The sequence below is a fragment of the Nipponia nippon genome, unplaced genomic scaffold (assembly GCF_047370975.1).
Source record: "Nipponia nippon isolate SJK-2023a ecotype South Korea unplaced genomic scaffold, ASM4737097v1 scaffold_23, whole genome shotgun sequence".
Classification (NCBI taxonomy): Eukaryota; Metazoa; Chordata; class Aves; order Pelecaniformes; family Threskiornithidae; genus Nipponia; species Nipponia nippon.
The window spans coordinates 6,086,806-6,113,329 of NW_028262340.1; the positions used below are offsets into that span (position 1 = coordinate 6,086,806).

At 68.5% G+C, this 26,524-nt stretch overlaps 1 protein-coding gene across 6 annotated transcripts; it reads right to left on the reverse strand.

Moving 5' to 3' along the window:
* Positions 1 to 83: 83 nt before the first annotated feature.
* On the reverse strand, positions 84 to 22,651 carry COL16A1 (collagen type XVI alpha 1 chain). Of its 6 annotated transcripts, none has more exons than XM_087760975.1 (71): positions 22,510 to 22,651; positions 21,348 to 21,460; positions 19,249 to 19,311; positions 18,997 to 19,114; positions 17,086 to 17,209; positions 16,722 to 16,997; positions 16,550 to 16,630; positions 16,090 to 16,221; positions 15,645 to 15,698; positions 14,613 to 14,648; positions 14,122 to 14,148; positions 13,879 to 13,941; positions 13,655 to 13,696; positions 13,531 to 13,575; positions 13,277 to 13,312; positions 13,067 to 13,129; positions 12,882 to 12,926; positions 12,704 to 12,799; positions 12,493 to 12,531; positions 12,164 to 12,208; positions 11,863 to 11,898; positions 11,570 to 11,686; positions 11,429 to 11,464; positions 11,275 to 11,310; positions 11,076 to 11,186; positions 10,926 to 10,970; positions 10,762 to 10,797; positions 10,603 to 10,656; positions 10,297 to 10,413; positions 10,187 to 10,222; positions 9,953 to 10,060; positions 9,720 to 9,842; positions 9,590 to 9,643; positions 9,473 to 9,514; positions 9,361 to 9,396; positions 9,077 to 9,130; positions 8,940 to 9,008; positions 8,764 to 8,817; positions 8,592 to 8,618; positions 8,444 to 8,509; positions 8,309 to 8,362; positions 8,160 to 8,213; positions 8,005 to 8,058; positions 7,863 to 7,907; positions 7,664 to 7,780; positions 7,206 to 7,241; positions 6,853 to 6,933; positions 6,640 to 6,684; positions 6,230 to 6,274; positions 4,743 to 4,796; positions 4,583 to 4,636; positions 4,141 to 4,194; positions 3,966 to 4,010; positions 3,801 to 3,854; positions 3,665 to 3,700; positions 3,317 to 3,379; positions 3,094 to 3,165; positions 2,833 to 2,886; positions 2,693 to 2,737; positions 2,391 to 2,435; positions 2,225 to 2,278; positions 2,091 to 2,144; positions 1,905 to 1,955; positions 1,663 to 1,752; positions 1,548 to 1,583; positions 1,397 to 1,441; positions 1,110 to 1,298; positions 966 to 1,032; positions 702 to 878; positions 535 to 612; positions 84 to 437 (listed from the first exon to the last, which is right to left on the reverse strand). In XM_087760975.1, exons 2-71 carry the CDS (start codon positions 21,421 to 21,423, stop codon positions 235 to 237), a joined length of 4,869 nt encoding a protein of 1,622 aa, XP_087617101.1. In that variant the 5' UTR covers positions 21,424 to 21,460; positions 22,510 to 22,651; the 3' UTR covers positions 84 to 234. The 6 variants fall into 6 exon arrangements, with proteins under 6 accessions (XP_087617101.1, XP_087617100.1, XP_087617098.1 ...); XM_087760974.1 differs by having other exon boundaries at positions 10,926 to 10,973; XM_087760972.1 differs by having other exon boundaries at positions 7,664 to 7,756; positions 10,926 to 10,973; positions 22,510 to 22,626.
* Between the last annotated feature and the right edge of the window lie 3,873 nt (positions 22,652 to 26,524).

The window sequence follows — 26,524 nt, forward strand, 5'->3', positions numbered from 1 at the left end:
CTCCAGGACCGGGCAGAGCAGGGTCCCTCAGGGACGGGGATGGGGATCCAGCCCGTGGCCGATCAAGGAGGCGGGAGGCGTGGGAGCACCAGCATGGGTGTATTTGACCAGGCAGGATCCACCTGCCCTCGCGATCGATCACGATGGAGCTGTACAACACCCCGGCACAGCGGGGAAACATTATTAACAGCAAAGGCGGGGGGCACGGGGACCCCCTCAGCCGAAGGGACCCCCTCAGCCGAAGGGGCCCTTGACGTTTTTGGGCTGGAAGAGGGGCTGCTCCAGGGGTACGGCACCCAGGCACTCCGCCGGGCTGCAGTGCCCCGTCTTGCCCGGCTGCCCCGTGGCACCCGGGGGGCCGGGGATGCCAGGGATGCCCTGCTGTCCCACGGGGCCCGGGGGGCCCATCTTCCCATAGCCTGGTGGCCCTTGGGGACCTGGAAGAGACAGAGAGAGAGAGGGAGGTGGCAGCGTGCAGGGCTGGCAGCGAGCCCCAGCATGGGGCTGGTGGCCACCCAGAGGGAGGGGGCTCACCTGGGGGTCCCGGGGGGCCACTGTCCCCCATCATCCCCACGCCTTTCTCCCCTTTCTCTCCTTTGGCACCCGGCTCACCTGGAAGAGAGGTGGGTGGAGAGGGGTGAGACCATGGCACAACCACGGCACTCGGGGACACCGGGAACGCCCCGGGGAGCAGCACCTACCCCGCATGCCTGGCACGCCCTGCCGCCCCTCTCTGCCGATCTGCCCTGGCATCCCTGGGGAGCCAGGGGGTCCCGGCCGGCCGGGCAGCCCGTCCTTCCCCGGGGGACCGGGTCTCCCTGGGGATGCCACCATCTCCACTGGGAAGTGCATCCGGGAGGTATAGTACGCCATCCGCTCTGCGGGGAGAGGTGGCTGCGCTCAGCGCTGGCGGGGACGAGGCGATGCCGGGGTGCAACCGGCCGTCGCCCCCACCGCCCCGTTACCATCAAACATCTTGCTCAGCTCCTGCTGGATGAACCTCTTGATCTCGTCGTAATTCACCACGTCTCCCTGGGGACACATGAGGGGCCATCGCCACCGGGCCCTGCGGGGGAACGGGGTCCCGCGCCCCGGCCATCCCTCCTTACCATCATCCCTGGGGGGCCCGGCAGCCCGGGGCTGCCCGCAGGTCCCGGCGAGCCGGGGGGGCCCCTCTCTCCCGCGGGCCCCCGCGGCCCCACGAGGCCCATGGAGCCGCTCTTCCCCGGCCCCCCGGGCATGCCGGCTCTGCCCTTCTCCCCAGGGTAGCCTCTCTCGCCGGGGGATCCAGCTTCGCCCTGCGGAGACGCGGAGAGGCAGGGTTGAGCCCCGGCACCCCTGGACCCACATGGGGCTGCGGGGCGCCGCGACGGCCACAGCCGGGCTCTGCCCTCACCTTCTGGCCAGCCGGTCCCGCGATGCCAGGTTTTCCTGGGGGGCCCTGAGGAGACACAGAGGAGCGGGGTGGGAGGGATGTCCCCTGCGCAGGCACCCTGGGGACACCATGGCCAGGCCAGAGGGTGCCACAGTCCAGCCCCGATTCGTACCTCTTTACCAACAGGTCCGTCTGGTCCCTGCTCCCCCTGCAAAATCACAGCGGGTGACCAGTGCGGTTCAGGTCTCAAGGTCTGCAGCTGCCCCCCTGCACCCCGCTGCACTCACCGGCGGTCCCGGGTGGCCCGGGGGTCCCGGCTGTCCTGGCATCCCTGGCAGACCTCGCTCCCCCACGGAGCCCCGCTCACCCTTCAGCCCCTGCAGGGAGGCAGGAGGAAGCCCGGAGCGTCGGAGTCAGCGCAGGATGGGGACAGTGACCCCCAAACCCACCCTCCGAGGCACCCACCCGGCCCCCACATCCCGCAGCTGGGGCTGTGACGGGGCAGGGTCGGGCCCCAGGCAGTACTCACCACTCCGGCGAGGCCAGCAGGACCCGGCTGCCCTGGGCTGCCAGGGGGGCCCTGGGGGGCAGAGAGAGGGGTGTCAGCTGCGAGGGGCCGTGGAAATGCCCCCGCTCCCTGCGCCGCAGGGAGGCCCCACCATGCCCCCGCCATGGGCACCATCCCGGTGTGCCGTGGGGAGCAGGTCCAACTTACAATGAGCCCTGGGGGTCCCTGCCGGCCTTGGGGTCCCATGGGTCCAGGGTCACCCTGAGGAAGGCAGTGTGATGAGGGGCAGCGCGGGACCCATCCAGCTCAGGGCTCCTGTGCCCACCCACCCCCTGGCTCACCTCCGCTCCCGGCCGGCCCGTGCTCCCTGGGGGGCCGGGTTTGCCGCAGTCACCCTAAAAGGAGGCAGGGACACCGTGGGCAGTGCAATGTGTGGAGATGCTGGCCCAGGACCGAGGTCACCAGGGCTGTCACCACCGTGTGTCCCCCAGTGCCACCATCGCTCACCTTCGGTCCTGGGAGACCCGGGTGCCCCGTCTTCCCCTTGAAGCCCTGGAGGGAGAAAAGAGCTGGGTGGGGGTCCCGGCTCCCAGGAGCAGATCAAGGCAGGTGACCCCGAGCCCGGTCTCCGCTGGGGACCGCGACTTGCAGCACCAGGCTAGGGGGGATGCCCAGCCACCCCCTCGGGCTCAGCGTCCCTGGGAGCATGCACTGGGACAGTCCCAGCTCAGGGGACACCCAGACCTGGCTGCAGGGACATGCCAGGCACCGAGCACCAGGGAGGGGTGCCAAGGAAGGCTGTCACTCACCGGAGGACCCATCATCCCTGGTGGCCCAGGCGGGCCAGGGTCACCCTGGGGAGAAAGAGATAGCGGTTAGGGGTGTCCTGGGGGGGTTGGCGGGTGGCTGCCCCGCCTCACCAGCACCCAGGAGAGCCCTGGAGCCTCACCCGCAGCCCTGGCTTGCCGTCCTTGCCGTCCAGTCCTTCCAAGCCTGCGGGGCCCTGCAGGGATGAGAGGGGGTGTCAGAGGCTGGTTTGCACCAAGGAGCTCCGGGGGTCCCCAAGGGACCTGCTCTGGGCACCCCAGGCCATGGGAACAGGTCCCCGGGGAGCAGATCCAGCCAGCAGCACTCCCCAGAAGCACCACGATATTGCTGGTCCTGTCCCCTCTGCCCCCAGGGGTCCAGGGTGGCATGGAGGGGGTCTTACCTGGATGCCTGGAGGTCCAGGGGGTCCGGGGGGCCCTGGCATCCCTGTGGGCCCACGCATGCCCTCGCTGCCCTGCAAGAGCCACAGGAGGTCATGGGAGCAGCCTGGGCCGGGCACCCCTCGGCCACCCTGCAGAGCAGGGGCCAAACCCGGCCACTAGCCCGAGGGATGAGCGGTGCCACCACGCAGCCACGTCCCGGTGGCACTCACCCATGGCACTCACCTTCTCCGCTGCGGGCCCTGGTGGCCCGGCTGGACCGACCTTCCCTGGGAAGCCGGGGGGCCCCTAAAGAGAAGAGGGGTGATGGGGGGGGGGGCATCGTGGCGGGAGAGCCCAGCCCCACACAGCCCGCCATCTCCAAACTAATTTTAACGGGTTTGCTCTGGGGCTGTTCTCCACACCCCGTCCCATGGGACGTGCCTGTGCCTGGGAGAAACCCCTGTCCCCAGCCCTGGCTGGCTCCCCAGCCCCGTGGGGACATGGGGACACACAGCTGGGGCTGAGCATCATCTGGGGACACCTCACTGTGCCGGAGCATCGCTCCCCGCAGCCCCAGCGGGACGTACTCACCGGCGGCCCCGGGAAGCCGGGCTGGCCCTGGAAACCCTGCGGAGAGACGAGAGCTGATCCAGGCCCCAACGGCCGCATCCTGCCCGACAGGGGTCCCAGGGATCCCCGTCCACGCGGGCCCCTCGGGCATGCTCACCTGGTCCCCCTTCTCGCCAGCACTGCCTGGGAGCCCACGCTCGCCCCTTGGCCCCTGTGGAGAGAGGGGGTGAGGTGGGTGGGGAGCACCTTGCTGCACCCGCAGCCACCACAGCTGCCCCTAGTACCCCCCCTCCCCCAGCAGCCGATCAGGTTGGGCACCTACCGCTGGTCCCGTGGGACCGGGGAGGCCATCCAGGCCGGGGGGTCCCTGGGAAGGGGAGGAATAGGGTCAGATGGATGTGACTGGAAGGACCTCAGCCCCGGTGCCCGCGGTGAGGGGGCACCTGGGAGAGCCCCCAGCCCTTCTGCCCCTGGCAGCACGGCCCCGAGGGACTCACCAGTTCCCCCTTCTCCCCAGGGGGGCCCACGTAGCCTCGCTCGCCTTTGATGCCCTGGGGAAGGAAGGAGATGAAGGCCCCGCGCAGGACAGGGGACGAGCTGGGACATGGGGCACAGATGGGACATGGGGCACAGATGGGAGGTGGGGGGACAGATGGGGCACGGATGTGGCACGGGGATGGATGGGGAAGGATGGGGCACAGGCAGGGCACGCACGGGGCACAGATGGATGGGGCACGGATGGAATGAACAGCCGGGCAATGGATAGGGCACCGGGAATGTGTGGGACAGAGGATGGATGGATGGGATAGGGATGAGTCCTGCAGGGACATTGCTGTCCCTGGCAGCATGGGGAGCCCCAGTGGGCACCAGGGAGGGACACAGGGACACACAAGGTGGCTGGGGGCTGGCAGACGCTGCCTGGCTCCCCGTGGTACTCACGGGAAGGCCGGGGGGACCCGTCGCGCCGGGGTAGCCAGGCTGCCCTGGAGGTCCCTGTGCAGGAGGGGGAGGATGCTGAGCCACCTGCAATGCCCCAGCCAGGTGCCCAAAGCCCACGCGGCACTGGTGTCCCCCCGTCCCCTCCTCCCACACCACTCACCGGCTCCCCTTTGGCTCCGGCAAGCCCGGCAGGGCCACGTTCCCCCTGGAGACCCTTCGAGGGAGAAGAGAGGAGCTGCAGGGGGTCTGCTGCGGCCCCTGCCCGGGGCTGTGCCCACCTGCCAGCACAGCTGGGCAGAGCACAGGGCCAAGGACCCGGGCACGGCCCATGGGGTCTGTGATCTCCACCAGCCTGTGCCGGCCCCAGCCTGCCTGGCACCTCCAGGCACCAGGGAGGACCTGCTCGGCACCCGGCTGAGCTCCCTCCACCCATGGTGCCAGCCAGGTGCACCGGGCTCAGTGCCCAAGCGTGGCCGGGTACGCTCACACCCAGCCGTGGGTCACTGCTGCCTGTGCCCCCCATGCCATGGCCCGCGGGTAGGACCCACAGCCAGCCCCGGTGCCACAGGGCCATGGAAAGCTCAGCCCTGGGGGGGCTGCGTGGGGTGCACAGCTCCCGGCACCCCGGCCGCTGCCCAGGACACGCTTCAGACCACAGCTCCAGCCTGGTGCCACCCGCTGCCTCCCCGTCCTCCCAGGGCACACCAGGCACGGGTGACAGCCGGGAGCCCCTGGGCTCCGTGTCACGGGACCGCTGGGGTGGGTTAGTGGGGTGACGTGGTGCTGAGGCGGTGGAGGCTGGACAGGACACGCTGGCACACCGCAGAGCGACGACCCACACAGACCCACAGAGACCCACACAGACTGTGGTGTTACGGTGACATTAGTGGATGAGGGGACAGGAGCAGGACACGGCTGGCACCGGCAAGGGAGGATAGGATCCTCCAAGAGCTGCTGGTGCAGCCCCACCACCACCTCATGCTAGGAGGGAGCACGGGTGGGAGGGGGAGGATGAAGATGAAGATGAGGATGAAGATGGAGATGAAGATCAAGATGGAGATGGTGGTGGAGGCTGGCTGACCCCAGTGGAGCCGGGGACCAGGGGAGGAGGAGGATGAACCCAGGCAGCACCGGCTGCATGGAAGGATCCTCCCGGCACCCACAAGGGGAGTCCCCAGGGCAGCTGGGGACAGGGCAGCAGCTGGGGGCCACCCTGTGCACCCAACGCTCTCCACAGGAGCTGTGATGAGCCGCGGGCGCCAAGCCGGGAGAGCAGGTCCCCGGCATACCGAGCACAGCCGGGCAGCTGAGCCAGGCCAGCCGGGGGCTGCGGCCATCCCCAGCACACCTGGGTCCCGCAGCGAAGGGCCCCAACACGGGGCATAGGGGGCAGCTGCACTGGGACCAGCGAGTGCCAGTGCCAGGTCCCTGAGCTCAGGAAGAGCATTCCCGAGCCTGCAGACCGTGGGTCTGCCGAGACTCCCTGCATGGGGATGGAGGAGGTGGAAATGGGAGGATGGAGATGGGGTGGAAGGGGAGGGGGGCAGCTGGGCTGCGGCTGCTCCCAGGGGGGACAGGGACGGCGGACACAGCCAAACCAAGCGGCAGCGACAGAGGGCACAGAGCAGAGCCGTGCTGGGTCCTTACGGGCAGTCCGGGTGCGCCAGGCGTTCCAGGAAAGCCTGGGGGGCCCTGAGGGGAGAAACAGGGAGGTCACAGCCTGGAAATGGCACCCGGGAGCCTGGGCTGAGCCCTCAGGGCACCGCAGAGCAGCCAGGCGTGGGCTGGCTTGGCCTCGGCCTCCCACCAAGCCGGGCTCCTGCTCCATCTCCGGGCTGGCAGCGCCTTCGCCTCTGTCTCCAGACTCGCCGGGGGACAGCCATGCTGTGCTGCACCTCGGCCTGGCCGTGGCCCCGGCCCTCTGCCCATCACCATGGCCTTGGGGCAAAGTGCTGAGCCTCCTTGGCAACTTGCGGTGGGGGGCTCCAAGCCCCCCAGGACCATAACATGATGCCTGCACAGCCCGGCAGCCCCCCACCCCGGGCAGGGGTACTTACGATGGGCCCAGGTGGCCCCGGGGGTCCCCGTAGTCCTGGTGAGCCCTGTGGAAGAGACGGGTGCATTGGGCATGACCACGATGCGGGGACAGGGACCTGGCCCTGCTCCAGCTCTGAGGGACACTGAGGGACCAGTCATGGCCCCTGTGGCCACCGGGAAGGGCTGGATGGCCAGAGGAGCGGGACAGTGCGGTGGATGGGGAGTGCACCCACCTGCTCGCCTCTCTCGCCAGGGATGCCCGGGGCGCCCGGCAGCCCAGGATCGCCCACGCAGTCCGGGTCAGGACTGTCACCCTGAAGGGAGCGGGGACACGTCAGAAGCCAGTGCCAGCTCTGCCTGCTGCCCACGGCCGAGCCCTGCCAAGCCCCGCCAAGCCCCGCCAAGTGCCCCCCAAAGCAACCTCCGCTCCCCAAAGCCCCAGCCGCTCCCGCAACAGGGGTACGGTGCTGGGTCCTGCCCCAGCGGGGACCATCCCTGCAGCACCCTGGGGACCGGGAAGCCAGACCGGGGTAGCAGCTCAGCCCCAGGGGCAGGGAGAGGGTGCCGGGTAGCACGATTCACTCACCCGCGCCTCCTCTGCACTCGGGAACTGGGCAAAGCACTGGAAGAAAACCCAGGAGTCACCTGGGGATCCCCTGCAGGGATGCACTGGAGGAGCCGCAGGGCACAGCAGGGCATGGAGCCCTGCATCCTGCACCCCTCGGGTGCTCAGCACCCGCTGCTCCAGCCTGCACCAGCCCCTGCACAGGACAAGCCCATCACCCTCCCCGGGCACCCCATCCAGGCAGGTGGGAGATGTGCATGGGAGCCTGCCTGCACACTGGGCAGGACCAGCGTGCCCAGAGCGTGCCCAGAGCGTGCCCAGAGCGTGCCCAGCCCTGCAAGCGCCTGCTGCTCTGCACAACTGCCACATGAGCCGATGCCCGGGGGCTCGGGAGCATCCCTGCACTTCACTCCAAGACCCACCATCACCAGGGGTTTTTGGGCACCGGGATTCCCACCCAGAGGTGGGTAAATACTCACGTGGGCGCAGCTCTCGCTGCCAGGGGCGCCCGGCATGCCCCTGTCCCCCTTCTCCCCCTTGACGCTGCTGGGTGCTTCAAAGGCTGCCTGCAGCTGGACACAGTCCCCGCAGAGGGTCTGGGAGGAGGCGGGGAGTCAGGGGCACCCCGAGGAACTCGGGGTCCCCTGGAGGGAAGGTGCCCCATCCCCATGCTCTCACCTTCAGCACCTCAATGTTCCTCTCAGCCATGACGGCCAGCGGCCCCTGGAAGAGATGCAGGAGGGAAGGGGACGGTCCCCGCGCTGGGGGGAGCAGGATGGGTGCTGTGGGGGGAGCCGCTGCGGGCACAGGCACTACCTACCAGGTCTCCGGCCGGTCCAGGCAGTCCCGGTAAACCGTTGTGTCCTGGCATCCCCTAAAGCCAAGGAGAGAGCTTGAATATTTAAATCCTGTGCTAAAAGCTGGGCAGGATCAGTCTCCGCTCACCCACTGCCGCTCCCATCTCCCATCGCTCACCTGGCGGCCTGGGGCGCCGGGGGGGCCAGGGGGGCCGGGAGCTCCAGGGGGACCCTGCAACACCCCAAAACACAAACGGAGAGAGGCGGAGGGTGAGGTGGGGGTGGGTGGGGGGCTGGCAGGCGCAGAGCAGCGGGGGCAGCACCCACCTGTGGGCCCGGTTGCGGCTGCCAAGACATCCCGGTCCACAGTCCTGGGGCTCCCTGGGGCCGAGAGAAGGGAAAGAGCGTTCAGCGGGCCTGAAGAGGAGCCCGGGGGTGCCCATGGGTGCCCATGGTGCTTACCGGCATCCCGGCGTAGCTGGGGTCCTGGCGGGGGCTGGGAGGGCAGGTGCACTCCCCGGGGTCTCCCTGCAGAGAGAGGAGGTGAGGGCAGGGAGGGCAGCGGGATGGCAGGGAGGACGGCTCGACCCCGACCCCGACCCCGACTCACCTTCTCGCCCTGGGCGCCCTTCTCCCCCTGCGAGGAGGAAAGCGGGAGATGTGCGTTAGCAGGCACCCCCCGTGCCCCCCACCCACGGCCGGGCGAGCACCGGGGCACGGCCACTCAGCACCGCACTGCCCGCGCTCACAGGCACGGCCCCTCCGCCACCCCCTGTACCTACCGGCTGCCCGCTGGACCCGGGTACCCCGGGGAGCCCCCGCTGCCCTTCGGGGCCCTGCGAGGAAGAGAAGGGTGAGGAAGCTCAGCTCCGGGCTTGGACCGTGGCATGGCGGTTTTTAGTCAGTGTCAAGGGGCTGGGTGAGGACGGTGATGCCCGTCCTGGAGGGCAGGACTTACCGGTGGCCCCGTGATGCTGGTCCCTGGTGGTCCAGGAGGTCCCACGGCACCTTTGGGCCCCGGAGATCCCTGCAGAGGAAGGACAGCAGGAGTGGGGGGACAGGGTGGGGAGGGAGGGCTGGGGGATGCTCCCTTACCTTGGCACCTTTCTCTGCTGCCATCCCCGGGGGTCCCTGGGGTCCAGGGGGGCCCTGAGGGCAGGAGAGGGCGTTAGCGCCCCGCGGCAGCCCCAGCCAGCCCCTCTGCCCACCCAGCGAGCCACAGTGACAGCGCTGTCCCCAGGGTGGTCTGGCCAGGACCCCGCTGCCACCGCCCACACCGGGGGGCTGATGCTGCAGGGGTGCGATCCCCTCGCTTGCAGGAATCGGGGGGCTGGCGGCTGCCCATCTCCCAGGGCTGGGCAGCCCAAAATGCTACTTACGGGTGTCCCGGGTGGTCCGGTGCTCCCGGGCTCTCCCTGGAAAGAACAGTGCGTGAGGGCCGGCACAGCTGCCTGGCACGGCACGGACGGCACAAGCACCCTGCACACCCACCTGCGGTCCTGGCTGGCCGATCCCCCGTGGTCCCGGCTCACCCTAGGGAGACAGAGGGGCAGTGAGCGGCCCCAAAGCCCCCCCCCCCCCCATCCAGCCCCCCATGGCCCCGCTCACCTGCAGCCCCTTCAGCCCGGTGGGGCCCTGAACCCCCGGCAGTCCCGGCTTCCCCTAAAACACACCAGGGTCAGCCCCGAGGGCACAATGCCACCGGGCACCCACGGCACAGCGGGGAGGGGGCACTCACAGGTCTGCCCGGCTGGCCGATGCCTGGGGGGCCCTGGTCGCCTTTGGCCCCGGGTTTTCCCGGGATGCTAACAACATCCGAGAAGTCCCCAGTTGGAGCAGGACTGGGCTCACAGGCGTCTCCCTGCAGAGGAGGGAGCACAGGAGGGGAGGATGGGACGGGTGAGGGATGCAGAGGGCGGGTGACACTGGGATGATGGGACACAGGTCCCCACACAAGCGCGGGGGTCTCACCTTCTCGCCTTTGGGGCCAGCCGGACCCCTGATGCCAGGCTCACCCGACAGCCCCGGGAGACCGGCCATGCCCGGGGTGCCTGGGTCCCCGGGGCTGCCCGCATCCCCCTGGCAAAGAGAGGGGACAAGGCTGGCAGGGGGGCACACAGCACTCCCAGCCCCACAGCCCGGGGGGGCTGCAGCCCCCTCTGCTGCCCCCAGCCCCGCTGGAGCCCCCTCCCCAGCCCCTCTCACCTTCTGTCCCTTCTGGCCAGCGTCGCCGGGTCTGCCCTGGGGGAATGGAGGAATGGGTCAGGCCAGAGCATCCCCCAAAACGGGCACCTGCGAGGGCGGGGGGCACTCACCGCTCTGCCCGGGGGGCCGCCCTGGCCCCTCTCCCCCGGTGGCCCGGGCACGGCCAGCACCGTTGCTGCCCCTTCGAGGGCCTGTGGCACGGGAGGGCACTGCCCACACGGCTCGCCCTGTGGAGCGGACATCCTGGTCGGAGCGTGGCTTCGGGGACCAGAGCACTGCGAGGGGGCACTGCAGCCCCTGCTGCTCAGCCCATCTCAGGGCTCTCCCATGCAATGAGTTCCACGGGTCTCAGCTGGGGAGGTTTCAGGAATGGGGCAGGGAGCGGGGTGCCGGGGGGTCCCCATCGCAGGGCTCACCTTCTCTCCTTTGAGCCCCTGCACGCCTGGATCCCCTTTGTCTCCTGGGAGCCCCTGCATCAAGAATACATGGCAGAGATGAGAGTACAGCCCCCAGCACCCGGCTCCTGCATCCCTGAGCTCCCAGCACCCACCCTGAGCCCCCGCATCCCCACTCACCGGTCTGCCCATGGGTCCCTCCTGGCCGCCATCCCCCTGCCAGACATTAGGGTCAAGATCAGGCCCCGAAGGAAGCCAAGCCTGCCCCGACCCCGCAGGGCGATGCAGCCGCTGCTGCTCTCTCAGGGGGTGCAGAAAGGGCGGTGGGTGTTGGGGTCACTCACCTTCTCACCCTTGATGCCAGCCAGCCCGGGGAGCCCCGCTTCACCCTGCTGAATGCCCCGTGCGGTCACACACCCAGCACCCACATGGCCCCAGGGCGGCCGGGGCACCCCTCCAGCGCGGGAGAGGAGGGCTCAGCCCCGCGTACTCACCAGCGGCCCCGGCTGCAGCAGCGCCGGTGCTGGCACACCCTCAGGCCCCTCGGTGGGACCCCGCAGCAGTGCGGCGAGGACGCGGGCATCACAGGACAGGCAGGAGTCCCCCTGCCAGGGCAGGGAGAGGGCATGGCTCAGGGGGGCCGCGGGGGCTGCCCATCGAACAGGCAGGTGGGATGGAGGGACGGACACTCACCTTCTCCCCTTTCATCCCGTGGATGCCGGGATCTCCCTGAGGAGGAAACAGAGGAGCTGGGCCAGGCGCTGCCAGCGCGGGCTGGATGGTTGCTTGGTGTCCCCCACTCCAGCTGGGGATGAGCCAGCCCACCCCTCAGCCCCATGTCACCTACCCTGTCTCCTTTGGGTCCCGCGGGGCCAGGTCTGTCCTGGGGAGGAGGAAACAAAGAGGAAACGTTAGGGATGCTGGGCCGAGACCCTGCTCTGCCCTCCACCCCGCATGCCTGCCCACAAGCCCCCAGGTTCAGACTCACCGAGACCCCGTCCTTGCCAGGCGCTCCCGGCGCTCCCCTGGGTCCTGGCTTGCCGGGCAGCCCGGTGGCACCGAGCATCCCCTCGGAGACAGTGGGACACACCTCGCATGGCTCACCCTGTCCGTGGGGACAGTGAGATGCAGCCCTGGGCTGGGGGGCCGTCGGGAGCAGCCCCGAGCCCAGGGGATGGGCACCGCAGTGGAGCCGTGCTGGCAGGGGCTGCCGTGCCCATGGCCATGGCACAGCGAGGCATGGCACAGCCCCCCACCGGGCCACCCTGCCGCTGCACCCACCTTGTCTCCTTTTGGCCCCAGGACGCCGGGGGGTCCCTGCGGGAGGAAGGCAGGGGACAGGGTTGCTTCAGGGAGCCCTGAGACCAAAGTATGCCCTGGTGATGCCACCCAGCACCCCCCAACTCCTGCCACCAGTCATGGCTCGGGACAGTCCCAGCCCTAAACGAGGCTGCTGGCTCTCCCAAACCCCTCTCTGCGCCTGGGCTTGGATCCTGCTGCTGCTCCGGCCAAGCAGCCCCAACCCTGAGCCAAGAAACCCATCCCTGACCCCGGGCTTTGGCTCCAGGCTCATGGTACTCACGGGTGTCCCAGGCGATCCTCCGGGTCCAGGAGATCCTGAGCTGCCCTGGAGCCAGAGACAGGAGAACCTGAACCCACAAGGGAGAAAGCCACGGCCCCCAGCACCCCCAGCACCCTTCTCCCCCCAGGAGGGTTCCCTGCTCCCGCAAGCCGAGCCCTGGGCCACCCAGCTGGGGCTTGCCCAGCCAGCGGCACCATGAGCCAACGCTGACTCAGCTGTGGCAGATCCGGCTGCAGCCGGGGATCCCCGGCACGACCCACTGCCTGCCGCGCTGAGCTGCCCTCGGGCAGGACGGGGGGCGGTCAGGACCCCTTTTCCCCCCCACTCACCTTTTCTCCCTTCGGACCCGGGGGGCCACCAGGGTCACCCTGAAAGGGACAGAGGACAGTGTTAGCCCTGCCCGAGCGCCCTGGCCAGCCAGCCCCATTGCAGAGCCAGGGGGGCACCTCGCCCCCTCCTGTGGTGATGTCCATCCACAGCCACCATGTGCTGAGCCGGGGACGCTGCCCAGGCACAGCCCCATGGCATGGGCATCCTTACCGGCTTCCCTGGAAAGCCGATCCCCGGAGAGCCTGGCTTCCCTGGGGGGCCTGGCTCGCCAGCCAGCCCCTCGGGTCCCACAAGGCCAGGGTCACCCTGGAAGGCAAAGGGAGGGGGGGTCAGTGCCAGTGCCGCTGCCGGGTGCCCCCACCCTCCCACCCCCCAAGCCCCCACCTACCTTCTGGCCCTTGGGGCCCACCACGCAAATCTCTCCTGGCCGGCCCTGCCGGGAGGAGAGTAAGGTGTGAAGGCTCTGCACGTGCAGCGCCGTGCACGCCACGGGGCGGGCTGGTCCAGCGGCCGGACCCTGCCACCCCAGGGGGTGCCGCAGGGGGTGCCCAGGTACCACCCCGCACTACTCACATCGCGCCCCGGGCGCCCCGGCTTGCCCTGCAGTCCCCCGTCGCCCTTCTCGCCCTTCTGGCCCTGTAGGACAGACGGACGTCACCCATGTCGTCTCCCATGCTACCCGGGTTGGCACCGGCAGATCCTGGCACCTCTGCCGCCATCCCGGGGCCCACGGGGCAGTCATCCCCGCTGCAATGCCGGGACCCATGGGCGGGCTGGACTTACCTTCTGCCCATCGGCACCGGCTGCCCCTGGGAGCCCCTGCGTGGGAACAGCAGGGCAAAGTGGGTGCCCACGGGTGGGCTCATGCAGGGCTTCCCTCCCGCTCGCACCACCGCTCCTTTCATCCCACCACCACCCACTGAGCTGTCTCCTCCGGGCCGGACCCCCGCGCCCCAGCCCTGGGTACGCATGAGACGTGGGGGGGGAAGCACGGCCAGGTCCCCGTGCTGCGGCCCCATCCGCCGAGCATCACTTACCACCTCTCCGCGCTGCCCCTTCTCGCCCCGTGGCCCCTCAGCGCACTGGGGAGGAGGAGGGATTGGGGTGAGGGGGGGGCAGCAGAGCCAGGGTGGGGGTACACAGAGGGTGGGGGGGTCTCACCTGCACAGGGCCGCCGGGGTGGGTGTGCACGCAGTCAATGCCCTGTGGGAAGGCAGGAGGCAGCTCAGGGGCTCTGCCTGCACCGGCCATGGCTGAGGACGGGGGGCCATGGCAGGCAGGAGCGCTCCCCAGGGCAGCGGGACCCCCCATGTGCTGAGGACCACCGCAGGGAGTGCCCCCAGGGCAGGGGGGTCCCTGCCCACGACGTGGCTGGGGACACTCACACGGTCGCCTTTCTCCCCCTTGCTGCCAGTGGTGCCGGGGAGGCCGCGCTCGCCCTTCCCACCCTGCAAGAGAGGGCAAGTGTGGGTGACGAGATGAGGAATGGGTGTCCCCATGTCCATGTGTGTGCCCACAGCGGGGCCCACGGCTCCTGCGCAGGGATGCTCTGGGCACAGCCGAGGGTCTGCATGGCCACGTCCCTGCTAGAGATGGGCTCTGCATGTCCTGGGGGGTGACAAACCTACCTTTGGACCCGGGGGACCAAGTGTGACCTAGGGAGAGAGGAGAGAGGTGTCCAGCAGTGTCCGGAGCCCTGCAAGGGCACAATGCCTCCAAACAGCAGCAGGAGAGAGCCCCATCCCTGCTGCGGTCCCCATCCTCCCGTCACCCTGTCCCCAAGTGCCACCCCGGGAGTCCCATGGGGCACATGGGGTCCCAAACATCCACCGTCCCATCATCAGCCCCACGCCTCCAGCCAGAGGTTGCCATAGGAATGGGGCCACATCTGGAAGGGATCAGAGACCTTCCCCGCAGCCATATGTTGCTGGGCCCCGGGCCAGGAGGAACCGCGGGTCGCAGGGGGCTGGCAGCGATGGCAGAGCGGCAGATGACAGCCCTGGGCCAGCACGCCGGTGACTTTTGCCAGCCCCAGCTCACAGCCCAGCCCCAGCAAATGGGTCAGGGTCCCCATCTCCTCCCGCCAGCACAGCCCAGTGTTGCCCGGTGGCACACTCACGTTTGCCGAGGCCGTCTGTGGCGAGCAGGGCGGGCACTGGAAGAGATGGGGAGGGAGGCTTGCACCAGCTTCATGCACCGCCCATGGCACCCACAACCCTACAGCACCCACAACCCGCTCCCCTGGGCACCCCAAACCCGAGGGGCTCACCCAGCAGCATCTCTCCCCGCCATCCCTGGGGTGCCCATGGACACAGGGGGATGCCCAGGACAGAGAAGGGAAAAGCCAGGAGAGCATTTTCCCCCCACTGCGTCCCCGGGGAGGCGAGGAGAGCGGCTGACCTGGCACCCGGCTCTCCCTGCGGCTTTGTGGCTTGACCGCAGCTCCACCAGGCCAAACCAGCTGCTCCAGCGTGCTCCCATGGGACCGGGGCCAGGAGGATGGGGCTGCCCACACCCCGCGCCCGGGTGCCGGTGCCAGCAGGGCTGAGCACAGCCCCCCGGGCTCCCATCCCCCAGCCAGGGCCAGCCCCACACCTCACCCCCTCACTGGGTGTCCCTGGCTGCCAGGGGTGGCCCCTGCCACCCTGCAGGGAAGTTACAGGGAGCAGAGGGTGAAAAGAAAAGCCAGGAGGGCTTGTAGCCCCCACAAGCCCCATGGCCCCCAGTCCACACTGTGGGACCTGGTCTGCACCCTGGGGATCCCCAGCAGGATCCCACCGTGGGGATGCAGCAGCCTCAGGCAAGGATGGGGCACGGAGCGCACTGGAGATGCTTCCCAGCTCCAGCAGCGCTCTGGAGACGCTCAGAGGGAACAAAGAGGCTCTTGGCCATGGCTGGGATCGCTCCAGCAGCGGCGAAGAGTTAAGTGGGGCCTCAATTCCTGCTCGGGAGAACAGAGCAGCGGCTTCTGCAGGCGTCCCTGCAGCTCTGGCAGCAGCAGAAAGTTCCCGAATGGAACAGGGACAGACCCAGACCAGGGCGTGGATGGGCCCCAGCACGACACCGGCACCGGCGGTAGGAAGGGGAGTGGAGCCAGGCGTGCTGGGACTGGTGCAGCTGGGCTGGGACACCCTCTCCCACCTCCCCTCACCTTCTGCCCATGATCTCCCTTCAGGCCAGTCCTCCCTGAGGTCCTCACTGGCTCCTGTGGAGAGAGCAGAGTACCCATGGGTGCTACCTCCCCATGCACCCCTGGGTTATCCTTCCTGGGGCACCCATGGGTGCGACCTGCCTCAGGCTAAGCCCTGAGCCGGCGGCTCAGCCGGAGCAGACCGGCAGCGGGGCTGCAGGAGCCCTCCCCTCCCTCGCTCCCTGCCGTCTGGCCGCCACCAGCTCCCTCCCTCCCCTCGCACTGAGCCTGGCGCGATGGAAAATGTGAGACAGGGCTTTTCCAGGGGCTGAATCAACGTGGCTGCCGGCTCGGCAGCACCAGGCACCCGGTGCAGCGGCCGAGCACTGCCCACCCCGCGGGGCCGGGAGCATCCCACGCCGGGCTGGGGGCCTGTGCCAGGCTGCCGGCGGGATGCAGAGCTCACCGTGCCCAGCGGCTCCTCCAGGCAGAAGCAGCGGGTGTACACCCGGCCCTCCGGCTGCGGCGAGATCTCGATGAGGTTGCTGCTCTGCATCAGCTCTGCTTGCCGACGGGTCTTGGGTGCTTCCACAAGGCACTGCCGGGAGAGAGGGGGGTCGGGGGGCTGCCAGGGTGAGAGCCGGGAGCCCCAGCCCTGCCTGAGCACCCAGTGCAATTCGGGAAAGGGATGCATCCTGCACCGTGCCCTGTGCTGGCCATGGGGACAGGCATCGAGTGATGTCCCAGGGCTGGTGGAGAGCTGCCCTGTGTCCCCAGCCACCGCAAGCAGGAGGTGACCCACAGGGGAGCTCTGGCTAAGAGACCTGCCCTCACCGTGCCTCAGTTTCCCCTCTGGGGAAAACCCTGACCATGCAGGGCAATGCCAGGGCGCTGCTGGGACCGGGGTGGGGCTCGGGGGGACTCACCCCGCTGGCCGAGATCTCACAGCACCCCTCCTGCCTGGCCAGCTCGGCGTCACAGTAGATCTGAGCTTGCTGGATGTCAAACTGCAGTGGGAAGGGGGCAGCAGGTCAGGAGCAGGCAGGGACAGATCCTGCACCACAGGCAGAGCATGCCCGCACCCCCACAGGGACTCACCCGGACCGGGGTGCCGCGCACGGCATCCAGCCCCAGGAAGGCGTTGCCCTCCGGGGCCAGCGGTCGCCAGGATGCCAGTGGCTTGGAGGAGATGGAGGCACAGTCGAGGTGGATGGAGATGGAGTGGCTCTGCACGGCCACCGCCACCTTGTGCCACCGCCCGTCGAAGAGGGACGCCACAGCCTTCCCCGCGAAGACAGAGCTGACAAACGTGGCCCCCGGCGCCCTGGCTTGAAACTCCAGGCTCTTCTCAGGGCCATGCACGGCCAAGGAGAGCTGGGCAGAGAGGGGACAACACCTCGCTCGGGGACGGCTCCTGGCTGTCCCCTCGCCGCTGGCACGTCCCACCACCCCAGGGCTGTACCTGGGGGTAGCCCTGCCGGTCGGTGACCTGGAAGAGGTACCAGTGCTCCCCGGTGCTGTTCTTCTTCAGCAGCAGGGTGAGGACGAGTGTGAAGGCGGGGGGGAGGCCACGGGGAAACACCTGCCTGCGGGGACAGGCGTCAGGAGCGGCCAGACCCTGCACCGAGCTCCGATGCCGGAGCATTTGCACCAAAGCCGGTGGCAGCACCAGCCCCAATACCCCCACCCACATGGCACCCGCTGGCAGCATCACCCCAACAGCCCCCATGGGTCCCACCAGGGTCTGTCCCCATCGGTGGCACCGCGGATGCCATCGGGGCAGATCCAGTCCTGGCCCCACGTGGCAGCGCCTGGACGTGGAGCTGTTTGTGTCTCAGGCGGACGGCGGGCTGTGGCTGCCGGAGACGCCAGCACTTATGCAACAGGAGCTGAACACGAGGCAGACGGCAGAGACGCTTCCTCCCGTCCTGGCATGGCACGGGGAGCTCAGACCGTCCCCCCAAAGCACAGGCCTGCACCCCTCGCACCAGCCGGACACGCATGCGGTGGAGGGGGCCAAGCCCAGCCTGCCCCAGGCACCCCCAACCACTGTCCCCATCCCTGCCCCACGGCACAGCCACCATCTCCACCGTGCACCCCCAAACATGGCCCTCCTGGGGCGGCTGCAGCACCTGGGGCCATGCATTTATCACCATGGTATTGAATTTTGTCCTCAGGCAGCTGGGAAATGCATCCCTGACCCCACGGGCTCTGTGGGACGGATGCTCCCATGCAGGCAGTGGGCAGCCGTGGCACCCACCTCCCACAGGCAGCCTGGTCCCCCCTCGCACGGTGGGGAGCAGGGCAGCCGTTCCTCGGTGGGACCGTGCCCAGCTCGCCCGCAGCCCACTCAACCACTGGAAATATTTGCTTCGGGCTCCACTCAGCTCCTGGCCTCAGCTCTACCACGCCAGCGATTTTCCAAGCCACTGCTCTGGAGCGGGACCAAGGCATGGGAAGCAAGCGGGACCCGGCGGTCCCCTCTGCTCTCCGCAGGGCACAGGGATGTCTTCATGGGGCACCCAAGCGCAGGGCCAGGGCAGAGGGGCACCCATGGGTGCCCACCAGGGACTCACAACCTGGCTGCTGGGCCACCCTTGTGCTAAGCGCTCCCCAGGGCTGTCTCTGGGCTGCCACAGGCACCCAGCCAAGAGCAACACCAGCCTGGAGCATCCGCCACCTCGAAGCCATCTAAGGACTTGGCTGCTCAGGTCAGGAGCCAAGGCTGGGTTTCCTTCACCCTCAGGAGAGCCCCGTGCCCGGCGTAGCCGTGTGCCAGCCCCGGGGTGATGTGGGGACAGGCGGGCTGGAGGAGGTAACCATGCAAACCGCAGCAGCTTCCTCCAGGAACAGCTTCCGAGGACGTGGACCTGCTCCCACCTTGCCACGCTGCAGCATCCCTGCCAGCCCTTGCCCATCGGGCACGGCCGGGCAGGACGTGCTGGAGACGGTGGGGCTGAGGGCTGGTCTCTGTGTGCCTTCCCCAGCAAACCCCTGTGGCCCCAGCAAACCCAGCAGTGCCTGCTCAGAGCTGTGCAGCATTTTGAGCTTGTCTAGACCCCAGCGAGCGCCTGCCAAGCCGAGGAGAGCAGACACAGAGCAGCCACAGAGCCGTGGTTGCGTAAGGGCTGGCCACGACCCAGCCGAGCTGCTGCAGCCTGTGATTTACTTTCTAGGAGGAAGGTGGCTTGGGAAGCCCCGGGGCTGCACCACCGGCACCTCTGCGTCCCCCCGGAGCTGCCTGGCCTCTCCAGCACGAGGTAAGGGTGAAGTCTAAAGAGCTTTGCCTGGGCCCCATCCTTAAAACACGCAGGGATGGTGCCCGCTGGCGCTCTGGCCACCAAGGGCCACCCCACGAGCCTCCTGCACTCACTGCGTGGGCTGGACCAGCGGCACGGCACCCAGCCGGAGCACCACCGGCCCCCTCGGGTTGCGGACTTTCTTGATGGAGGAGATCTTCAGCAGGTCGAACCTTTTAATCAGGTTAAAACCTGCAGGACAGAGCGGAGGGGGTGAGACCTGGGTGCCGAGCGCTGATGCTCTCCAGGCAGGGCAAGGAGCCCACCCCTGGGGAGTCGGGGCTGTCCGGAACCCCCGTCTGCAGGGTGAGGGGGGCTTTCCTTACCCGTTATGTTCTCATACTTGCCCCCGACCAGATCCTCATCCCAGAGCTGTGGGCACAGCTCCCCTGCAAGGCAAATCAGCACATCACTGCCATGTCCCCAGGGAGGCTGTACAAGCAGGGTCAGACCGTGCGGAGCCCCCCAAGTCCCTGCAGGTCTCGGGGCACTGCCGGGAGCTCGCCCCGGCCCCCCGGCACGCCGAGGCTGCTGGCAGCCACAGGGCAACACGGATCCAGCAAATACGGCTCCCACGGCAGCACCGTCTCCTTGCAAACAGCCCGCCAGGAGCGAAGCAGCAGGTTTGGAAGGGACGGAGGGTGAGCTCAGAGCTGGCGCCGGCCGCCTCCCGCAGCAAGTTCACCAGGTGAAATGCTTTTCCCAGTTGCTGCGTGTTTTGCCTCAAAACAGCCCCGCAGCTGGAATCGGCATCAGGAGACGTGGACAGGTGCCACAGACACACAAGGCGGGGAGATGGCACCCAGAGCTGCCCGCTGGCCTTCCTGTCCCATCTGGGTGACATCTTCGGACCTGGTGGCCCCTGGGGACAGGCACGAGGGCCGGGCCAGGGGATGGGGAGAGGCTGAGCTGCAGGAAATGCCTTGTCAGTCGCGATCACGGGGATGCTGGTGCTGTTTGCAACTGCGCTGATATATTATTGCTCCAGCAGCATCAATCCACCTCCGCTGGATGCTACCAGATGTTGGGACGCGCAAGATAGAGGAGGAAACAATGGGGTATTGAAGGAGGAATATGTTTTGTCTCCATGCACACACCAGACCTGGAGGGGCTGTTCCCGAGGGTTGGTTCTGGCCCCCGCGGCCCCACTGCCCACCTCCACCCCAGGGCTGGGCACCACCACGGTTCGTCTCCCGCAGGCTGACCGCTTGCTCGCACATGGCCAGCAGCAGCGCAGGGAGGTGCCCCTCGCCCTCGGGACCCCCAGCACGGTGGCAGCAGCGGGGGCCGCGGTACTGGAGCTGGCCCCGCAGGCACGTGTCGCAGCCAGGAGTGGAGCTCCCTCCTGCTGGCGGTGAGATCATCCGCAGCGGGGCAGGGGGCGGAAAGCGAGGCATAAATCACCTCCGGCACAATCTGCTTTGAAGCCTCTCCCGGCCCCAGTACTGCCCCTAAGGGAAAACCTCATCTCCCCAGCCCTTGTTTCCCTAACGAAGGGTCCGGAGCCAGGCGGCCATGCCGTGCGGGACAGTGGGTGCTGGTGCTGGCCATGGAGTCCCTTGCACGGGCAAAGCGGGGCAGCCCCCGGGCCCTGCCGGGATGAGCCACCACTCCACCCCCGCAAAGACTGATGCAACCACGGCTTTGCTGCCAGCAGCTCCTCCCCGCCATCCGCCTCGAGCTCACCCGGAGTTGCGGCCAGCCCCATGCCGGGACCCGAGCACAGCGGCCCCGCAGCCAGGGAGGCCTTGATGGGGAATCCCATGGGCTCAGTCATCATCCCCCTGTCCCCAGCTGCATGGGGACAGCCCCGAGCTCTCCACTGTTGGCATGCACCATGGCCAAACCTCTTCCCACCTCGCAGCCGGAGGCCAAAACCCCCTCAGGAGCTCTGCGCATCCTCGCCGCTGCCCTGAGCGGTCCTGGCTCACCTACAGAGCAGCCCCTGCTCGCTCCCGCCCGGACCCAGCTCCTGCACATGCTGCCGGACGGCGCTGCCTTCGCCGCCAGCTGGCAGCAAGGGCCCTGCGGCCGGAGCATGGCCAAGCCCGCTCCCTCCATGAGTACGGCCTGGGCCATGGGGTGTTCCCGGCACTCGGCTGCTGCGGGGGTGATGGCGGGGTGTCCCTGGGCTGGCTCCCCGTGGCAGGGCTTGCTCAGCTCTCCCTGCTCCCCTGCCCGCACAGGATGCTGAGCAAAGCCCAAAGCCACGGCAGCTGGTGCTCAGCAGGGAGCCGATGTCCGCAGCTGCTGCTCTGGCCGCCAGCGTGCCGGCCACCTGGCATGGCTCACGGTGTCCCCTGGCCACCTCTGCCCTGTGATCCCTGGATCTGACCAGCCCTCTTCTCCCTCCTCTCCCCAGGGACAGCCAAGGAGGGGGCTGCTCCTGTGCAGACCCTGAGCCCTCGCTCCCAGTGCCCCTTACCTTCTGCCGGTGGCAGCTCTTTCCCCTCGCAGGCACTGATGAGCCCTGCGAGCGCGAGGGCCCAGAGACCCCTCATGGTGCCCACGGCAGCGGCTCGGGGCCAACGTGGCTGCCTGCAAGGGAGAGAGATCAGGCAGCAGCGGGACAGGCACGTGGTGGGCACCATCCCGCAGCCCCGGAGTTCGCCCGCGCTGGGACGCTGCCAGCAAAGCCACCAGCATGGAGCTGATGCTGACCCACTCAGCCATGGCTCGGACAAGTTTTGGGGGTCAGTGTGGCCCCCATCCACTGCTGGATCCCCCGTCTGCTCCGTAAGAGCCCAGCATCCCAAAATTCATGGGTTCAGTCCAACCCCAGCACCCAGTTTTACTCCAAACATCCGGAAACGCGGAGGCTGGGGTGCCCCAGAGCAGAACCGGGTCCCTCCTGCGCAGGACCTCCTGGGAAGGTCTCGCTCCCTCCTGTTTTATCTCCCGGTCCCGTGTGGATCCCTGGGGTGGCCCAGGCCCTGCAGGTCACCCCGACCTGGCCTCCCTCCTGCCTGCTTCCTGCCACGAGGCAAGGCAGGGATGCAGGCAGCCGGAGCCGGGCGTTGTGACAGCCCGGACACGTTGGGCTCCGCTCGCCGCTGCAAGAGTGGGACATGCATCCCTGCGCCTTCGTCCCTGCACGCAGCGGTCGGGGACCCTTGTGACCGGCGGCCTCTGCCCTGCCTGCACTCAGCTCTCCTGCACCCCCCGGCTCTTCCCTGCCTGCGCCCCAAGCTCCCCTGCCCCGAACCTCCTGCACAACCCCTGCAACCACCCGGGTCCCCTCTGCGGCTTCCCGGCTTCCCTGGCCCGGCACCCCCTGCACCCACCCCTGCTCCCCCTGCACCCACCCTGCTCCCACCCCTGCTCCCCCTGCACCCACCCGCGCACCCGCCCTGCACCCACTCCTGCTCCCCGTGCACCCCCCGCCTGCTCCCCGCCTTTCCTACCCCCGCACCCTCCGCACCGGCGGGTCCCCACGGCTCCGGGACGCCGTTCCCGGCCCGCCCGCCGCGGGGCGGTGACAAATTACGATTAATTACGGGGGAATCCCCCGTTCCGCGCCCCCCCGACGGCGGGGCCGGGCTCTGCCCCGCTCCCCGTGCCCGGCAGCGGCGGGGTCCGGGGCTCACCTGCGCGGTGCTCGGCGGGGCCCGGGGCTGGCGGGGCGGGAGCGGGCGGTGCGGCGGGTCCGGCCGGTCCGGGGCGGTGGGAGCGCCGCGGGACACCGGGAGCTCCGCCGCGCCGCCCCCGCCGCCTTCCCCGCCTCCCTCCGGGGGGGCCCGGGCCGTTCCCCGGCGGCTGCCCGCCCTCCGCCTCCCCAACCCGGGGGGGCCCGAGCCGCCGCCCGCCTTCGCATCCCCGCCCTCCTCCTCCTCCCCGCCGGGCGCCTCCTCCGGCAGCGCCCTCCCCACCCCGCCTTCCCCCTCCCCCGGGGGCTGGACCCCTGCCCGGAGGAGGGGACCCCCTGCGGGGGGCGAGCTGGGTGCCCCGATCCCCGGGATGGGGGTGAACCCCATCCGCTGGCTGCCATCCCTGTGGAGCAGCTCTTCCTCCCCCCAGGGACCAGAGGGGCCCCAGGTGTTGGTACCAGTGATGGCGTCACTGGCCAGAATGGTTGCCACTGTGGAGAGGAGGGTGGCCCTCCAGGGATGCTCCTCAACCGGCATGGCACCGGACCACAGCACCCGGCCGAGGTGGGAGCAGCCCTGGGCAGACCCCGCAGCATCGGGGCAGCCAGTTCCCCCAGTGCCATGGAGCTGATGTACCGTCCCTGGTGCCCACTGACTTGGGGACGGTCTGGCCCAGGACAAGGTGCCTGGTGTCAGAGCACTGGGACGGGGTCTCTGCCACCATCCCTCCCGCTGGCACCGCTGCCGGGATCTGGCACCCATCCTGGCTCACACCGCTTCTGCGCAGCGTCCGGCTCCGCACCGCAGAGACGTCCCAGCCCCAAACGCCGCCCCGCTGCCCCTTGGCCTGGCTGCCCAGCTTCGCTCCAGCATCCCCTGTCCACACAAGCCAGGCCACTCCGAGCCCCTGCAGGCAGGGAGCAGGCAGGGAGCAGGCAGGGAGCAGGCCCAGCAGCAGCTGACCCACGCAAGTTTGGGTCTGGGGGATGCAAAGCCGCCGCGTGTGTCCCCGGGTCCCCATCCCTGCATGCCCTCTCCGAGGGATGCCCAGCGCAGCACAGCACCACCGGGCCCCTGCTCAGCTGTTTTCCTCCCAAATTGTGACGAATCTATTTACACTGAAGCTTTACAAATGTGTGTTAGGGACACATGCATCTCAATAAACGCGCTCTAATTAACAACTGATATTTATTCAGCCCACAGTAAATAAGCTGTCGCGGGCAAACCAAGCGACGCTGCTTTTGAAGAGCGGCTCGACTCTGCCATTTATTCAGCCGACAGCCCCCGAGATGCGGTGACAGAGCACTCGATTCTCCTGCGAGTTGCCTACTGTAGTAATTAAGGGTAATTAAAGCAAGTGGGTATGAAATATAACGAAATTTTTATAATTCCTGTTTATTGGACAATTATTCACCCCGAGCGGTTCTTTCTTTGTGACCGCCCAGCAGCACCGAACCCCACACGTGAGCACAAGCGGGGTTTGTCCATGGTGTGGGTGGGGGGAGCTGGGGCGGGTGGGACCTGCCCTCGCCCCCAGCACCAGGCTCGGCCCCACGACGCGGCCCCACAGCCCGACGCGGCCCCACAGCCCGCCCCGGCCCCACAGCCCACCCCGCAGCGGAGCAGGGACAAAGGGCAGCCTTGTCCCTTCCTCTCAAGCCAGACCCCTTGCTACCACCAGCACAGCCAGCAGCTCCCAGGCCCTCAAATTTGGCTGTGAATCGCTCTGGGGGTTTGCACCTATCCCTCCTGCTGCTCTTCCCGTGCCTCAGTTTCCCTCATTTGCCAAGGTGCTCCCACGGGTAGATTGTCCCCAATCCAGCAGCACAAAGGGACCCTGCCGGCACCGGGAGCATGGGGACAGCCACGGCAGGGAAACCTCCGCTCCATGCGGCTCCTGCTTCCCCTTGCTGTGCCAGTGCACGGGATCCGTGTCTCCGGGGGAAGGAGGCCGGATCCTGCTCCCCCAGCCCTCTGCTAAGGGGGAGCAGTTTGTCTCCAGCCCGTGCCAGCATCCCCTGGAGCGATGCCGAGGTGGGGGATGGAAAGCAGGATCCTGTGGCCCCTGCCCACCGACCCAGGACGGAAAAAGCAGAGGCAAGCTGCACTTCCAAGAAACAGCCGCTCTGGCTGCCAAGAAACACAAGCCGGAGCAGAGCCCGGCAATTTTCGGGCTGGAGACAATTTTCCCTCCGACCCCGAGCGTCATGCGGTGGCTGCGGCGGTTGGGTCACCCCAGGGCTCCCCGCCTCCCGTGCCGAGCTCAGCCCCGGCGCTGCCACCATGGGCCCCCCCAGGACCCCCCACTGCCAGGGGCTGAGGGCTGGGGTAACGCCGGCCGGACCATGCCAGCTCACAGGCAGCTGCCAGCACGCTGGCCCAGGCAGCGCACAGGAGGGAATTCCTGTGGCGAGGATTTCGGCGGTTCAGCATTTATTTCTGCATCAATTTGGGCACAAACCTCCCGATTCCAGTGTTCGCTGGGAAGGAAAGAGCCCGCGGGGATTCTTCCCAGCTTGACGGGGCCCGTTTGTTTCCGCAGCGTTAAAACAGCAGTTTTGCCTCTTTTGGAGGAAATACTTTGCCGAAACACGAAGGGAGAAGCGGTTGGGGAGCCAAGCAGCGGAGCTCACCGTCCCCCCGCACCGCCGTGGGCTGCGCAGCCTCAGAGCCATTTCTCCATCATTTCCGCCTCCCAAACTGAACATTTTTGGTATGGGGGGGGTGGGGAGCTTGGCTCAGCTGGAAGCTGCAGATGGAAAATGGCTCCAGAGCTCTCCGACCTGCTTGGACCCGCCAGCACCCCCCAGTCACTCCCCAGACCCACACACCCTCTGCACACGCCAGGAATGGGGGCTGGCCCCCCGTCCCCCCTTGCCAGAGGACGCTGCGAGCCTGCGCCTCTCGCCCGGGCTCCATTCCCTCACCGCATATGGCGTCTCCATGAGTAATAAAAGCTGCTAATTGTCAACAGATGCCCCAGGAAACCCTGATGCTGCCTCTCACGGCTGCGTTTGGCTGGGAAGGGAGAGGAGGGGAGCTGGAGCCAGCCCCGGGACCCCGAAGCGCGGGGCGGGAGGATCCCAGAGCGTGGCGGCTCCCAGCAACTGGAGCGAGAGGACGCGGCTGCTATTATTAGCAAAATTAGCAGCCAAGCCAAGGCAGCGGGCGAGCATCCCCGGGGAGGGGCCGGTGCCCCTGACCCCCAGCATCACCCCTGGAGCACAGCCTCCCCCCACGCCCTCCATGGGGCCGGGGAGCCACGGCCGAGCCCCACCACAGCCCCTCGCCGTGTCCAGCCCTGCCACCCTCCCGTAGCCTCTCCGGCAGCCCCGTCCCCGCTGCCATGGGCAGCTGAAGCCCCCGCGCTCGGGCTTGGCCCCTTCCCCGTGCCGTGGCTCCAGCATCTGTTGCACAACTGGAGCTGGCACCAGCCCAGCGCCGGCAAACCCGGGGGCAGGAGGCGGCTGTGCCGGGCCCAGGCCCCCTCATCTCCCCTCTCTGCCTTGTTTGAGGAGGCTCTAATGGGGGAGAAGAATTTGGCCCCTTCCCTCGCCTCCTCTATGGGTGGTCGCCCCCTCCCTGCTCCCATCACTGTGCTGCAGCCCCCAGCCCGCTTCTCCCCACACCCCAAACCTGAACTGGGTGGTGCTGGGATGAACTGGGTTATGCAATTAACACTTCAGCCTTAATGGAACAGCCTGGGGTGCCAAGGTGAGACCCCCCCCCCGGGGGCCGCATCCTGCCCCCACGCCCCAGCATGGCTGCACTGGGGCTGGGAGCAACATCTCCTGTCCCATCCTGTGGGCAGCCCCGCTGCAGCACTGCTCTGCTACGGGCCCCATGCCAGTGGGAACCAGTGAGCTGCTGGCGAGACACTGGGAGGCCGAGGGAGCCGGTGGGAAACCGCAGGGCTGGTGCTGCCAGGCACGGGCAGAGTGGTCGGAGCAGGGAGGGGATTGCCGCACAGCACCGGCGGCACGGCCAGGCTGAGCCGGGGCTCTGGGTGGGAGGT

Coding starts and splice junctions, on each gene's coding strand:
- COL16A1 (XM_087760974.1), bottom strand. CDS start 21,423: ATGAGGGGTCTCTGGGCCCTCGCGCTCGCAGGGCTCATCAGTGCCTGC. Junction 8,214..8,308: donor AGCCGCAACCGGGCCCACAG/GTGGGTGCTGCC, acceptor GGGGTGTTGCAG/GGTCCCCCTGGAGCTCCCGG. Junction 7,908..8,004: donor CTGGACCGGCCGGAGACCTG/GTAGGTAGTGCC, acceptor CATCTCTTCCAG/GGGCCGCTGGCCGTCATGGC.